Source organism: Anneissia japonica, unplaced genomic scaffold, assembly GCF_011630105.1.
Source record: "Anneissia japonica isolate Jap-2015-1 unplaced genomic scaffold, ASM1163010v1 scaffold211_len1577895_cov191, whole genome shotgun sequence".
Lineage (NCBI taxonomy): Eukaryota > Metazoa > Echinodermata > Crinoidea > Comatulida > Comatulidae > Anneissia > Anneissia japonica.
Genome location: NW_022711099.1, coordinates 1,492,521 through 1,509,595, shown reverse-complemented (window position 1 = coordinate 1,509,595; position 17,075 = coordinate 1,492,521). Strand labels below are relative to the sequence as shown.

The 17,075-nt window shown below is 33.4% G+C and overlaps 1 protein-coding gene and 1 pseudogene across 1 annotated transcript; one reads left to right on the top strand and one right to left on the bottom strand.

Annotated features, from left to right (window-relative positions):
- Positions 1–1,352: 1,352 nt before the first annotated feature.
- LOC117107290 lies at positions 1,353–4,830 on the top strand. The gene is made up of 5 exons (XM_033248921.1): positions 1,353–1,520; positions 2,495–2,554; positions 3,204–3,383; positions 3,785–3,876; positions 4,740–4,830. Exons 1-5 carry the CDS (start codon positions 1,353–1,355, stop codon positions 4,828–4,830), a joined length of 591 nt encoding a protein of 196 aa, XP_033104812.1.
- Positions 4,831–7,276: 2,446 nt separating this feature from the next.
- LOC117107276 lies at positions 7,277–11,039 on the bottom strand (annotated as a pseudogene).
- Between the last annotated feature and the right edge of the window lie 6,036 nt (positions 11,040–17,075).

Sequence of the window (17,075 nt, the reverse complement as noted above, 5' to 3'; positions counted from 1 at the left end):
AGGGGAAATTTATTTGGTAACGGAATGACCAAAGTTTCTCGCTATATAGTATGTGCAAAAATAAATGGCCATAAGTTTTTAATGAAAAACACACATCCTCTAGTACAGATAAACAATGAAACATGCATTAAGTAAAAAGCAGTAATTAAACATCTAATTAGACTGAAAATTTAAATATCAGCATAAAGAAGACATATTGTTAACACAACAAACGTTTGCGCAAGCTAACATCAAATGTGTTGGTTTGATTAATAATGATTATGTTAATAATACAAGGTACATTATGCTTTACCCAGAGTGATGATGATTAAACAAGTAACCATAATAACCTGTCATTAGGATATATTACATTTTGCAGTATATCATCAAACATGAGGATTACAGTGAAAATAATATGTGATTTCATTACTCTGTCATTCCGTTACCAGTTTGGTAACAGAATGACATACTAATATGTTATAATTAATGACCTATCAAGATTAGTGAGCTAAAAATACTACTAAGAGTTAATAAAACTTGCTTTGTGAGGAAAGTAAAATTATTTTACTACTTCTATTTTTTTAGTCATTTAAAAAATATATTATTTTGTTAACGGAATGTCGGTTTTTTAATCTAATAGTTAATTAGGTCACTGAATTAGAACGAATAATGAAAACAAACCCAACATATTTTCTTTTAATTTCTATGGATCTATACTTTTACAAGATTACATAGAAATAAATTAATTTGTTATAGTTATAATGTTAATCTTAACATATTTTTAGGGAAAAAATAATTCAATTAATCATTATTCCTATATCAAAATGGACAAAAACCAAAATCTGAATATGTACCTTAAAAATTTAGGCATTAGGAATCATGTTTGAACAACTCTACCCAAATCTTAAGCTGAACCGCTTACCTTGCATAAATCTCAGATTATTCTTACTATTTAAAATTTTCTAGATTTTAGCAGACAATACATTTTTAATGCAAACGAAAATAAATTGTGTTAGGTTGCAATGAAGCCAAATTCAAACAAAAAAATACTTGTGTAGCATCACACTTTAATACATCATGGCAGATATTTAAAAAAAATAGATCTAGGTACAGTACTGTATATCTAATTTACCAACTGCTGTTTGGTATTTTCATTGTATTTAATATTTATTGCTGGTATACGTGCTTAGGCCAACTGTCAGAAATGCAAATTGCTGTAAATTAAAATTGGTTCGTTAAAGTGCCCACCATTAGACATATTCAAAATCGAATGAAGTATTTTAACCATATCACAAATCGTTATTTTTTTTTGTTAATATAATGCGGGTTTTTTTAAATAATAATAATAATCTATGATTTAGGCATTAACATCAATGGAACCAAGCCAGTTAGATAAAGAGTTCAAAGAACATAAGAATGTAGCCTTGCAATATTTCGTAACATCTGGGAAAGATTATGGCAATTCGTTTAAGGACAACAAAGCAGAATTGGAAGACATCATTAATAAGGAGTTCCCGCATTACAAATCAACAATTGAAGAAGTAAGTGAGAATTTGGCGTTAATAGCTTTGGTTTTTACTGTACAATTGAATGGCCAATGAACAATCTAGACATAATAGTAGAGATCGGTGGTGTTCCCGTGGTGTTAATTACATTGTGTTTCTTGGTTGATAAAAAAAAAATTGTATGTTTTTAATGTATTTTTTGTTTAACTTACCTGTAACTAGCATGAAATAAGCTTTGGAAAACATACATTCCTTAACCTATAGTTTCAATTACCTGTGATACATATTTAAATTATGTAAAATGGTCTTCGCTTGGACAAAGTATGAAAAAGATCCAAGTACGAAACGTGAATAAAATGGTAAACAGAAAACCCCAGTACAAACAAAAACAAATACAAAACAAATATATAGGAAATAGGGATAAAAGATGATTAAAGAAAATCATTACAAAACAATATTTTATTTATATATACATATATATATATATATATATATATATATATTTAACACATTTATACATCACACTTTTCATAATAAATCATGATAAAAGTTGCTTTACATAATTGAAATTGCCAAAGCAGGAACAATGAATAAACAGCAAACGTTAAAAAGTTTGCTGATACTAAATATGTATCTTGACCATATAGACCATAGTACTGGTACTGTACTGGTACGGGCATTTATAATGCGCCTCTTTCTTGCGGTTATAAAGCGCAGTTCCTTTCCCTGGTCACTGGGTCCCCCATGCTAAGTGTTGCTGCTGGTAATCAGCGCAGGAGCAGGCAACAACACCATGTACCCATTTATACTCCTGTGCAATGCAGATAAGTGTCTTGCCCCGACCTCGAGGTTGCGAAACCAAACTGTTCCCGCTGCGCCAAACCGCTTCTACAGTAATGAGGTTTAATCCTGATATTAAAAAAAATAATTAAAAAAAAAAAAAAAAACAATTATGGTAGATTTTAATATTTTGATTTTATTTATGCATATTCTTACACATTACATTAAAGGGTTTAAAGGGTAATGCCTATCAATCCGCACTTGAAGCGTACACCAAGAAATTTGAGGAGGTAAATATATCATATTTTTTATACTTGTTCTTGTGATATCAATTTTTAACCTGATAAACTTGTGTTTCAAAACCATGTCATAATTTATTCACCACCAATGATAATTCACTGTTACCTGCTACAAGGAAGGATCTCTAGTAGGCCTATTGTTGTATCAGTTTTATTTATTTTTGTACATCCTTACATAATATGCAATCATATCCAGTTCCGATGGCATAGTGAAAGGTAGAAACCGAATGAGCCTTTATTTTATTATTATTTTTTTTATAATGTCAAAATACCCGCATACTGAAGCAATTCTTGAAGAAATAATGACTTCTAGAGTGAGAATTATTTTTAAAATAACTGTTGTTTTTATATAAAGTCAGTCATCTCATAATCTTAACATTTCAGACATTGTTTAGTAATCATAATGAGCCATTGCTTTAATAGTATATTTAAGCGTGAATTGGTGACATTATTATTGTATTATACAATTATTACCTTCATTATCATTATAAATTATCATTATCATCATCTTTATCATCATTATTATCATCATTACTATCATTATCATCATCATTATTATATGAGTAATTTTCTTTATATCAAAATTTACAAGCAAAGGAATAATTCATTTTTTATCATTCATATTACCACTGTTTGGTAGAAATATGAAACTTATCATGATCCTGAGGATGAACCGGATACTCATGATGAAGCCTGGGAAGAAGCATTAACTGCATATAAAATGAAGGGAGTGGGAAACATGCCAATGACGGAGTGCCAAACTATCAAATTAATGAGGGAAAAAAGAAAAGAATTCAGACAATTAAACAAACAGAAAAGGGTAAGTATACCTAATTTTATTACTTGATTTCTTACTTGATTGAGACACCAATATTCAGAAGACACTTTTCCGTTAAATGAGATGAAATATATCTTTAAACACTACGACAAATCTCTAATAAGGGACATAACAATTAAGAAGACGGGGACACTTTTTTGAGTTGGCTAAATGGTCAAATTAATACATTTCCTGCCTACTAGACCATTGCCTTCCAGACCCTTTACGTTTAATTTTTTGAGAGAAATGAAAATAATATGAATTATTTATGAATTATGAATTTCAACTCCTACTATGAGGACAATTTAAATTGTATGAAAACAACTACAGTAGTCCTAAAACAAATATATAATCATTCAAAATTAATATTTTTAAACATTTTGAGCAAAAAACCTAACATTTAGGCCCGTAACAAGGGTGGGGGAGGAATCGGGGGATCGGACGATCCCCCACAGAATAGGGAGTTCTGCTCTACTAGACCAACACAAAACACAACGTAAGTGCGATTTATGCACTTCTGTATATCACAGATCCGATAGGGTGTCGTATAAATACAATTTAATTTTGACCATTAACCATTATGTGGATTTCTTGTTTAGTGTATATAATATACGGTACATCCTGCATCTTGATTCTAGATTGCTATTCTGTTCACACTATTCTATTTTGTACATTCAATAGAAATATCAATAAAATCTCAATTTCATAAAAAAGAATACTGTACTTAGCATAATGCACACGAATCAGGAAAAATATCGAGAATATGTACAACACTTGTCTTAATAAAATTTCAATTCATTGTTTTTGCATTGCAAATTATTGTTATAAACAAATATTAATTCAACTGTAACTCGTTCTTAGGCCAATTAAATTATAATTACAAAGAATCTATGTACGTCATCATTGAATCTATAATGCGGTTTTTTTTTTAAACATCTAGAATGTCATCATTGAATCTAAGTCATCATCATTGGAGTGGAGTTGAAAGTGGTTTTCTCTGATCCTAAGGTCCTGGGTTCAATTCCTGCCACGACAGGATCTTAATCACGACAAAAACAACTCCACTCTATAAGCCTCGTAAAGAGACTCCGCTGATAAAAGCATCACATTATTTCATTTATTTAAAGAGGGCCCCTGAATATTAGCCGACCTGAAGGATACGCTGAAAGGGTCACACTCTATAAATATGGTTAAAAAAATGTACGAAACCATGCCAAAAGGGGATAATGAAAGGAAAAATTTCACATTTTTGGTCAGTGTCTCCTGAATAGTGGTACAGGTCAACCCCTATTTAGGGGACACCCCAATTAAGTGGACAGAATTCAGACACCTTTTTACTTTGAAACTTCACATCACTAGCAACGATATAGGTCGTCCTGTTTTATTTGACCTCAGTCAATCAGTGCCTGTGGAATCGGTTGCCATCGGATTCCGTATTAATCGGGAGTAATAAAGATTGTAGCACCCTATCGCAACGGGTAACAATTGCGAACTCCATTACTTATCGACTACTATTGGTGAGCTTTCAAAAACGAGTTTGATTTGCGATTTGGTGCGATTGGGTGTCGCAATTGATACAACCGATCGCAATGCGAAGCTAGTCTGAATGGGGTTTTTGATTATTTATATGTAATTTAACAGTTTTAACGGCTATCTTGATTTATATTATTCACAACTATTTGTTTCTAACAGTACTTATTGTGCAATGGAGTGTATCTGGAGGTATTTGAATCTGTTCAACCATGAAGCCTCCGTGGTTAAAATGTAATTCTTATGACACTCGCCTTGACAGGATCAAGTCCTGCAGAGGCATTTTATTACACAATGTCTTTATACATTTATTTACAGTCTTATGTATATTTAAATCATTATCATACAATTTATATTGAATTTATTTAAGTAATTTAACTCTAATTTTATCAAGTACTTTACAATCAAATAAAACATGGTTTTCTGATTCTTTTTTATTTTCTTTATACAATTTACATAATCCGTTGTTGTTAGTTGTCCAAGATTCTTTTCTCGCTTCAAGGCAGTTAGAGCGTATTTTAAATATCAAGTTGATTCCATGAACATCTGATTTATCTAAAATATATGGTTCAAATTCAGGGGCTCGTTTATACATATTATATTTTTGATTGTAGGTTTTTGTTGGGCTCTGGTAAGCCACTCTTTGTTTCCGTTATTTCTGTGGTTAATTCTAAACGTTTTCGACCAGGCTTTAGCTGGTTCACAATTATAAAAGGCCTCCTGACCATTTCTTTTTAGTATGTTTTTTTAAACGTGAGAGCCAACACCTTCTTTTGATTATCCAGCTATTATAATGTTTGATTTTTCGTGGTTGAATGATAGTTTACATATTCTTGAGAATTCACTTGCCGTTTCTAATATTTAAATCCCGTGTCCGGAAAATTATCCCCTGGAAAATCACCCCGCCCCCGGGTAATTAGGCCCCCCGGACGGAAAATCATCCCCCACCCCCGGAAAATTATCCCCAAAATTAACCTCACCCGAGGGCAATAACCCCACCCCGAATAATTCGCCCATAAAATTACGGGCCCTGTGACCTTATAGAAGTTTGACTTTACATGAATTCTCGAAGCAAAGGATTGTGCCTACTTTAACTGTTTGAAATGGTTGATTTGTTGTATTTACGCTTGACTAGTATCAACGTGGTGAAAATCTCTATTGTCACCATACTTTAAATAAAAAAAGTAATGAAATTAAAAATGTTTCGAAGATAAATCTACGTATAACAAGGAAATTAAACTATTTACATTTTCTATCACACTCCATGTTAATTAAGTTGCCAATAACCAACAATTTTCCGCCTTAAAAGTGGGTAACTTTAACGGCATATTACATAGTGTTCAGTTTTTTAGTTTTATTTTCACTTGTAACAGAACAATCAATATTACAAAAATTATGACAAATAATCACAGAACTCAGTGGCAATACTTAATGCATTTTGCAAATCATCATTTCAATTAAGAAGGAATGTATAGACTTATTTGCTGTAAACTGTAAAAATGGAGCGATCTACTGAGAAGCAGGGCTTGTGTAATAAATATATAATACAGTATATATAAGAAGAAAAATAAGAAGGAAGAATGAAATACTGAATTAATATAAAAATGCGTAATGACATAATCATAACATAACAAATAACATAACTGTAAATTCATCGAGGATTAAAGCAGGGATGTCCGTTATCGATCCTTTTATTTATGATAGTTTCGAAAGTGTTAGCAACAACAAAAATTATGCTAACAAAATTTGTAATAAACTTTGTAATGTCACAGTCCAAAGGGAAAATTGGTTGAATCTAAACACAAAGACATTCATAAAAAAAACATGGTAGTTCTTGTGATGTATTATGTATATAGCGCCACCTATGTAAGATATAATGATCAAGATGATACTATTGAATAAAACACTTCATAGATGCACGGCAAACGGTCCACATCGTCTTTTATTCAGGTCTCAATATAACATACTTAATCAACAGTCTTTGATATCATAACTTGATACCAGGACATTACAGTTCTGACACCCCACAGTAAATTTCAGAGGTAAACATCATCATTATAAACACGAAAGTGAAAAGGTATAAAAATAATTAAACACCAACCAGAAACTGCTGTCCTGAAAAACATTAATTGAATGATAAAAAGGAGAAAAACCATCAACCATCATTTTTTTTTTATTTAACAATTTACATACAAAAAAATCTCTTAATGTAAAACCAACAAAACCTCCAGAGAATTTAATGCGATTCAAAAGGGAAGTACGGTACGGCATGTTAACACATTTCACCTGTATACTAATGAAAAAAAATCTGTAACAAAACCATGGACATGGCTGTACGTCCATGAACCAACAAAGGTGACTGGTTTTTAATGAAGATTATGGGACACGTCCCTCATAAATTCTACAATGTCTCTCCCATGGTAATTGGTGACGAGTCTCACCAGTCGGCGGTTGATATCCTGATAGACCCGCCTTGGTGTTGGAGGCTCCATTCCAACTTGTGCCTGCCCGATTGTCACCCTCATTGACTGCTTGCTCTTGCTTAAGGCATGTCAAGAACGCCAGAACGAGGGGTGGTCGGCACTGACCCCAATCTGAAACCGACGATGCCAGCCCTCCAGGTGATTGTTGGTGCTGAATTCGCCACGGAGTGTTCCATTGTGCATATTCCACATATTATGAGGAGGGAACCTCGCTGCCTGACGACCTCATCCCGCGTTCCTCTGAGGTCGACCTATATAAACGTCCTCAAATTAGTTGAGCACGGGCTGTAGTTCTGGTCTAGCGATTCTTGACAAGGCTGCAAATGCTTCCTCGGTATCCTCTACCGGCACAACCTGTATGCGGATCTCCTCATCCTGATTGAACAGCTCTTAAAGTCCTTCGTGCTTGATCTGAAAATAAAATAATAATACTCATGACAATACATGAACCCGCCCTTTCAAACATTACTGTTTAACTTTCCATTGAGCAAAAAAATTTCATTTGAGAGCAATAATATTTTCCCATATTTTTTTCCTCACGAATACGCCAGGGCTCCCCCATTTCTCCCTTGTAAGACAATCAGAGGAAAATGGCGCCTTGCAGTCTTAAACTGGACAAATATTTTGAGAAGTTTACCCGAATTTAACAGCACATGATACATTAATTTAAGGATTGAATCTTGAATTTAGCAGAGGATTATCTAAAAGATAACCTACAGGCAGATTTGAATGAATCCCGCTAAGGTAAAAGTTACTTCTTTCGGCCTACTTTGCAATGATTGAAAATCACTTGTATTTCAGGACATTGGTTTGTACAATTCAGCTCCCTTGTGGTTCACATATTCGACTCTAATCATATTCCCCAAATTAGTAGAGTTATTATTAATTCAAACAGGGAAGAGTGAAATTACATGGAAACCGAACATCAAAGATTATAACCCGCGGTACCGCCGTTCTTATCATAATCAACTGATAACAATTTGCAACTAATTACAATTGCTTTGCGCATGCTCGCTATTGTGTTCTCGTTATGATCGACGTCGTGTCATACCATGATTTCCAGGGAACAGTTAAATTACACCACCTAAGTTAGACAGAAACAATTAAATGTGCACTAGGCCTACATCGCGACGATTGTTTAATATTTTGCAAAATGCTCGATGGCGAACGGTCTATATTCTATTTTAAGATACTAGTTAAACAGCAAACTACAGTTTGACATGGATTCGGGCCTAGATACTGTACAAAGACGCTGAACGTAAACGTGTACGCCTGCCAGTCACGACCAGGTAGCCTAGCCCTATATATTACCTAGTAGGCCCTACTCCTAGAAGGCTCCGGGGCTTACAGGCGACCTAACATGGACGTTTGTTGCGAATGCTTTTTCCGTTTAGTTTAGAGTTGCGCACCTCGCTGTGGTTATCGTAATACAGTCGGCAGATAAAACTCGCTAGGAATGATAATCAAGTGTATCCAATATATTATTTTAAAAATAAAATTATATTAGGCCCTTTATGCCTGTGTTCACTGTTAAACATACTTGTGACAGTACAGTATGTGGGATGGTGTTTTTATGCAGGGAGGTGGTAGTTTATGTTGCTGTAGTACATATTGTACTCCTCTCCTCTACGCTATTTTATTGTTATTTATTGAATTTATGATGTAACAATTAACAGGGGAAAAATAAATGCTTGCGGTACACCATGTAGGTACCTCTAGTTCTAAAAGAAAAAATTTGGTACAACCCTCTGTGTTAAATAAAAATATTCTTGGTCCTTCGTCCTATTTGTATGCCCATCCCTGCAATACACCTTTTAGAACACCAAACATGAATGAAATGCAAGGAAAAGAGTTACAATTCAATATATTTATTAACAATATAAAATGAAAGTTATTCTAAAAGATTCATTGGATGTTGCCTGTTTGGTTTGTTAAATAAAATTATCTGTACATCTTATCTAATTACCGTTACATTGTATCTAATTGCAATAACAATCCAATTATAAATTATATTTTCTAAACCTGTATTTTATTTATAATTCTGTCTTTTTATTAATAGTACTTTAAGTGACGCAGTACTGGTTTCACAAGTGGAATAAATAAACAAAAAAAAAAAGGAAAGAAAAGTTAATTTCGATCAAGCAAGAAAACATAACTTTGCAGTGGAAATGATACAACATATGACGGCCTGGGTTTCGATTAAGTTTTTAAAGGTTGAAAATCATTACAATTTATTATAAATTACAACTAATCTGGTTTTGATTGAGAATGTGAGGAGAAAGCAGCGCAGGAGTAAAAATGATGAGCTGTAGAGTCAACCTCTCACTCTTTCATCTCCGCCCATTTTCAGCTTCCTTAGCAAATTCACTGGTCTTCATTTTTTGACTTGAACCTGAAAAAGAAAAAAAAAATTACAAATTTAGCCGTAGGTGAATTATATAAGTAAAAAACATATAGAGGTTGATTGGGCTCAATTTCAACTGTATGCATCATCACTAAATTGCTATCACAACAAAAAATAAATAAAAAGAATACAGGTGACAAATAAAACAACCTTACTTGAGCAGGCCCACTAAGATAAGGGCTTAGGCTTAATAATAATAATAATAAAAATAATAATAATAATAAAATATTAATTAAATTATTGACGTTTTAACAATAAAATGTACGCCGCCAGGCTCAGTATGCAGTTAGAATGACGACAGATAGCCAAGCCTAGGTTTACTTCCGGGTTTACCGACGATCACCGGATTTTGCGCGAGTCCGACGCAAAATATAGGTCAGTAATGGGCGAATATCTCTGATAGCCACAGTTGCTCGCTCAAGAGACTTAGGGCATTTGTAAATTAAATATCAATCTTTTAATACATCAAAACCGGAATGACGAGCAATTGTGGCTTTTGATAATACATAGTCTAGAAAATTAAGTAATTTGGCACAATGGCAGTACACATACTTAACAAAAAATGACTTATAATTGCTTGCTTAGTTAAATCTCACTATGGAGTTTGACAGGAAACGCTTCTAAAACGTATGTAAAGTGTTTTTTAAACCAGTCGTTATGTATTTAATTGCTGTATATTTGTGAAAAAAACAAAAATAGTTTTTGACAAAAAAAAAGACTGGTTTGAAGTCTAAGAGAAAATATTTTCTGACGTTCCTGGTGATATTTTCATCCTTTTCGCTTGACTGTCGGTACCGCGCGTTAGGGTACAAAGAACTAGGACGCAGCAGGGACAATTAGACAAGAACAATAGCGAACAATAGGTACCTAATAGGATTAGCACGCCTTAATAGTTTGAGATCATTCCATGTAATTTCACTGTTCCCTGATTGAAATATGACAGGCCCTTACTCATATTTCGAACTCTATATAATTTTTGTAGCATTTTTTCTTTAGTTAACGAGCTTGAATGTACCACTTTGATTAAAAATGGATAAGTGCGAATAATATCCCCATACCCGTTCATGAATCATTTGACAGAGGTGAAAGAGGCAACCTTGCATGAACATCCGGGAATGCCTGGAGGAATGCATTCCTCGCTGCGTACTCGAAGTCTATCATGACTCGGTTCGGAGTGAAGACCCTTCCCTCCTGAAGTGCAGCTAAGACTCTAAAATAGGACGCCTGGTCTTTGTTCAACATCAGACAATACACTAATGGCACCACGCGATCCTCAGGAAGAAAATTAATGGCACCACCTTGAAAGTACCATCGGCATACCAATTCTCAGTCATGGATAGCACCTAGAAAAACGAAATCAATAGAATTTTCTAAGCTAAATGTTTCACTTGCAAAATCATATGTAATAATTCTACAACTATTCTATTTACTTAAGCGCTTTATGACAATAATAAAACAAGAGGCCCACTGGTTTAACGTTCACCTCCTTGACAACCGGAGTCCACCACTGTCTTGGGGGCACTGACTCCAAGTTCCCTTGAGCTTTGCCTAGCTACCATATGAACAATGTTAAATTCCCTTGCATTAAATTAAATTATTTTCCCCCAAAAAAGTGCTAAATAAATGTGCATTTCAAAGTTGAATCTCTTGCTATATGTTACATTGGCGGGTATGCTGCTCAGTTCATACGTAATCTAAGGTAGTCCAGTTGAGCGAGAATATTGCACCTAGGTGGCTGGAAATCGCACACCTTCTCGTACTTTGTAAATTTTTTTAATTTTGTTTAATTTCACAATTAGAATTTTGTCATCAAAAATACTTTATTCTTAACCTCAAATTAACGCTTTAAAAAAAAATTAAGTATGGTACTGGAACATTTATGTATAATACAAATTATAAGAAAATTTCCCTTAATTTTTTTAGGCCTGTGTATTTCATTTCAATTCATAAGATTTTCTCTACCACTCCCTCCCCCAGCTTCTGATAATTATACACAGAAATTCATTGGAAGATCTTTAAAACTGGACTTTTATGCTAAGTTGTATGTACATATACTAATATTTTTCGGATCTTGGGATTTTTAAAGTAAGTAATCTTGGAATTTTTTATACTGAATCTTGGGACTTTCATTTTTCCCAGTGTTCACACTGACCTGAAGGTTCCTTTCGGTTGCAAACACCAAAAACCGGTGAGGGTCGTTTCTCCCAGAGTCATGATACAAAAAAAAATCTCCACCCAATGCAAATCGTTGCTCTATGGGGATTTCCAGATCTTCGACAGTCTTGGTTCCTTTGACGCTGTCTACGGATATTCCTCCTCATGTTGTTTACCGATGCTCGCCCTTCCTCTGTTGCCTCGACTAGAGTCGCCATGAGCACTTGTTGTGGTCTGTCATTGGTCTCAGTAGCACTTCTCTTCGTTGCCGCTTTAACCTTCGTAGCGTTACTTCTACCATGGTCAGGAGGATGGTTATGCTCTGTTCTATCACGGAATTGGTTATCACCCAGGACCTATCAGAGAAAAAGAGAAAGAGAGAGAGAGAGAGAGAGAGAGAGAGAGAGAGAGAGAGAGAGGGAGAGCACAATGCAATTTTTAAATGAAGGAGATAGCAAAAAAATCCACAGTTATAATAAAGTCCTTATTTTAGTGCACATCTGTGTAATTTGATCCGATTCCCGGGAGGTTTGAAATTTTCACTAACCTAGGGATTAGCCTCTTTCACTAATTTTAATATACACAGCAAATAATATTTTTTTTTCAGCAATTTAGAGGAAAAAATAACTGTTAACTCTCATTTGAAAAAAAGAGGTAAGTTTGAGTTTAGGCCTAGGCTTGAGATGGTAGAATTTTACTATTAAAAACAAAACAAAAAATAAAATTAGAAAAAAATAAATAAAAAAAAAAATTAGAGGCAAAAATAACTGTAAACTTTCATTTGAAAAAAAAGAGGTAAGTTCGAGTTTAGGTCTAGGCTTGAGATAGTAGAATTTTACCATTAAAAACATAGTCAGGGTTAAAAATTAAAGTGTATTTATTAAACAGAGAATATAGCCTTTTAAATTTCACGTAGGCCTACCCACCCATAGGCTGGGCCTAGCTACCACCAGATTAAACAGCAATTTGAAAAGCCCGGTTAGGTAGGCCTATGAGATAGGCCTTAATAACAGTAAACTCTCCATTAAAAAAAAAAAAGAGGTAAGTTTGGGTTTAGGCCTAGGCTTGAGATGGTAGAATTTTACCAGTAAAAACATAGTCGAGGTTAAACATTAAACTGTATTTTAACAGAGAATGTAGCTTATTAAATTAACGGAATCAACCCATAGGCTCGGCCTAGCTATCACCTGATTAACTACTATAGCAATTTCAAAAGCCCGGTAAGTTAGGCCTACTACGCCGGGACCGTTGTTCGCGGTAGTAGAGGCAGTGCAGGCCTATCCCAAGGGCCTTCTACATCAACTACGCTAACCTAATAATAGTAGCAGTAGAAGTCTACTGCCTTTGACTTAGGCTAGAAATTTGTTTACCTAGGCTAGGTCAATTTATATTTATATTATATATATATATATATATATATATATATATATACATATACATACATATATATATATACACATATAATTATAAATAATCAAAGAAGGTAAACACAGTGTTTGAACAAAGGACATAATATTGCATCGTGTAGCATAGCTTGCAACGAATGCAGTCCTGTAAATAAACGAATAAAGAAATTGTGTAATAAAATGCCTCTGGCGGGACACGAACCTGCGACCTCTCGCTATCAAGGCGAGTGTCATAACCACTATGCTAGACGACGGAGGCTTCATGGTTGAACAGATTCAAATATCACCAGATACACTCCATTACACAATCGGTACGGCTAGAAACAAATAGGTGCATATAACATAAATATAAATATAGATAGCCGTTAACACTGTTAAATCATATAGGCATAATATAAATAATCAAAAAAGGTAAACACAGTGTTCGAACAAAGGACATAATAATGCATCGTGTAGCATAGCTCGCAACGAATTATTTAAAGCTTATGAAGAAAATATAAATTAGAAAAAATTTAAAATTATTTTTAAAAAAATGAACAAAGGATTAATTAGATAATAGTTAACATAATTTTGCTTACCTTTTTAATTATTATGTAGAAATGTGCTGATCAGATTATAATAGTACGGACAAAATAGTATTAACAGTGTACGAATCTCCGGCATGCTTCATTATGAATACAGTAGTAGTACAGTAGTTTAAATAACACCGTGAGAACATGTAAGAGCGCATTAAGTTTTGTGCGTCTTTTTAGTGTCCAAGTATTCTATATAGGACTATGTGCGTGTGCGTGAATTCGAATGAGTGTTGTGAAATGATGATACTTTAATTATTTCAGCCAAAATTTTCGAGTAAAATATAATTGACAAATTAAATTATTTATTTTATTGATTAATTGAACTATATTTTATTTAGATAGAGTATTAAGAAAAAGGAAAATTGTGTTAGTTGAAGAATGGAATTTTTTGAATGGGAGAATGCTTGCGTGTACAGTCATGCTCTCAAGTATCTTATGCATAACAAATAAATGTTATATAAATATCGCTATCAAATGACTTCCCGTCGATTCAAAAATTAGGCGGTACTGGGCAAGTATCTTATGCATAACAAATAAATGTTATATAAATATCGCTATCGAAGGACTTCCCGTCGATTCAAAAATTAGGCGGTACTGGGGAGGGATAACTTGATTTTCTGCTGCACAACAAGTCATCCATTCGTAGAAGCCTTTATGAAGAAAGCCTATCTAAAATGGCCGAGATTGGCACGAGACCAGCTTGAATATAGGAAGTTTGAAATAGATTAATAGACTAGAGTATACAATGTACATAGGCCTAGTGTTTCTTTTGAAATATATTTATTTTAAATTTATATGAGTAATAGGCCTATTAATAATTTAGGTTATTTGCGCAAAATTAATCAAATTGTTGCCGTAAATATTATTGTATTAAATTAAGTGTAAAGATAATAAATTTCGTAAAAATTTAAATAGCAGAAAATAGAATGAAGGAAGAATAGGAAAGATATTCGAATCGGCTCAAAATTGGTTCTGAAAATTTATAATTTTATAATAATAATAATAATCGCTCATTATTATATTTTACGTGTTTGTAGTAAATTTTGGGCACTGATCGTCAGAAGTCAAGGTGCCGAGACTGCCATGTTTCATAAATCCGACATCGATTCAAAAATTAGGCGGTACTGGAGAGATATAACTTGATTTTCTGCTCCACAATAATTCATGCATTTATGAAGAAAGGCTATGTAAAATGGCCGAGATTTGCACGAGGCCAGCTAACTCTAGCTTGAATATAGGAAGATTGAAAAAATAGTAATAGGCTGCATAGTGTTTTTGAGTAATAGCCCTATTAATAATTTAGGTTATATTATTATATTAATTTATCGAATTCTTGACATTGGAAAATATTTAAAATTAAGAAAAAAAAATTTTTAAATAAACAAAGAATTAATTAGATAATAGTTAACATTATTTTTCTTACCTTTTAAATTATTATGTAGTTGTAGAAATGTGCTGATCAGATTATAATAGTAGGGACAAAATAATATTACCAGTATACGAATATCCGGCATGTTTCGTTATGAATACCGTGGGAACGTGTAAGCGCATTATTAAAAGTATTATAATTGTGCGTCTTTTCAAATCGAAGAGTGTGCAACTTGGGCGACCTCGCACACATCAACTCGTACAAATACCATCTCCATCTCCAAGGCCATACATGGCTCTGAACCACACTATTCACTGCTACCGGGTGTGCGATAGGCAGTGCAAGTAACCGAGGTATACAATCGACCAATTGTGTTGCTTCATCTGAGAGATCAGGCAGCTTATTGGATCTTCAGATATGTAGCCTTTGGACGAAAACATTATGAACAAAGGGGTTTTTTAAATAGTGCTCATAATGCTGCTCATTGTCACTGAGAACCATTAAAATTCAAAAAGAGGATAAAAGAAGAAATCTCTTGATTGATTGATGCAAAGAGACTATTTGAATGACTTTATAAAGTTTATCTTATTTCTTTTTACATGGTTGGTATAGGTCACAAACAAACCTCCCTCCACTTCTGCTTTCTAAGGTATTTAAACACATAATAGTCCCAAACTCAAGAAGGAAAATTTAAGATAAATCGTTTTACCTAAAAATCGTTTTACCTTGAAAGAATCAAAAAATGTTTGGGCGCTTCGCGCGCATTTTAGAGCAAGGGTGAAGACCCTTGTCTTCTTTGCTTTCTAACTTAATTAAACACATAATATATAGCCCCAACTCAAATAGAAATTAAATTTAAGATAGATCGCTTTACTTAAACGAAGGGCCTCAATGGTAAAAGAATTTGTTTGTAGGCCTAATAAATAAAACCATAATGAAAATGCTTATAGTTATATTCAGTTCCAAACACACGTTGGGGCTTATTATTATATTATAAATAAGATAAGCACTATGCTTTTTTCTATATGGGGTGGGTGGACTATCACCTGTCTCTTATACACATCTAGATGTGTATAAGAGACAGATCTAAAATGGCCGAGATTGGCACGAGACCAGCTTGAATATAGGAAGTTTGAAATAGATTAATAGACTAGAGTATACAATGTACATAGGCCTAGTGTTTCTTTTGAAATATATTTATTTTAAATTTATATGAGTAATAGGCCTATTAATAATTTAGGTTATTTGCGCAAAATTAATCAAATTGTTGCCGTAAATATTATTGTATTAAATTAAGTGTAAAGATAATAAATTTCGTAAAAATTTAAATAGCAGAAAATAGAATGAAGGAAGAATAGGAAAGATATTCGAATCGGCTCAAAATTGGTTCTGAAAATTTATAATTTTATAATAATAATAATAATCGCTCATTATTATATTTTACGTGTTTGTAGTAAATTTTGGGCACTGATCGTCAGAAGTCAAGGGGCCGAGACTGCCATGTTTCATAAATCCGACATCGATTCAAAAATTAGGCGGTACTGGAGAGATATAACTTGATTTTCTGCTCCACAATAATTCATGCATTTATGAAGAAAGGCTATGTAAAATGGCCGAGATTTGCACGAGGCCAGCTAACTCTAGCTTGAATATAGGAAGATTGAAAAAATAGTAATAGGCTGCATAGTGTTTTTGAGTAATAGCCCTATTAATAATTTAGGTTATATTATTATATTAATTTATCGAATTCTTGACATTGGAAAATATTTAAAAT

What these genes read in the sequence shown, in the direction of transcription:
- LOC117107290 (XM_033248921.1), top strand. Translation starts at nt 1,353, where the DNA reads ATGGAACCAAGCCAGTTAGATAAAGAGTTCAAAGAACATAAGAATGTA. An exon ending in ACAAATCAACAATTGAAGAA is followed by an intron (nt 1,521 to 2,494) that starts GTAAGTGAGAAT and finishes ATTACATTAAAG; the next exon opens with GGTTTAAAGGGTAATGCCTA. An exon ending in AATTAAACAAACAGAAAAGG is followed by an intron (nt 3,384 to 3,784) that starts GTAAGTATACCT and finishes CCTAACATTTAG; the next exon opens with GCCCGTAACAAGGGTGGGGG.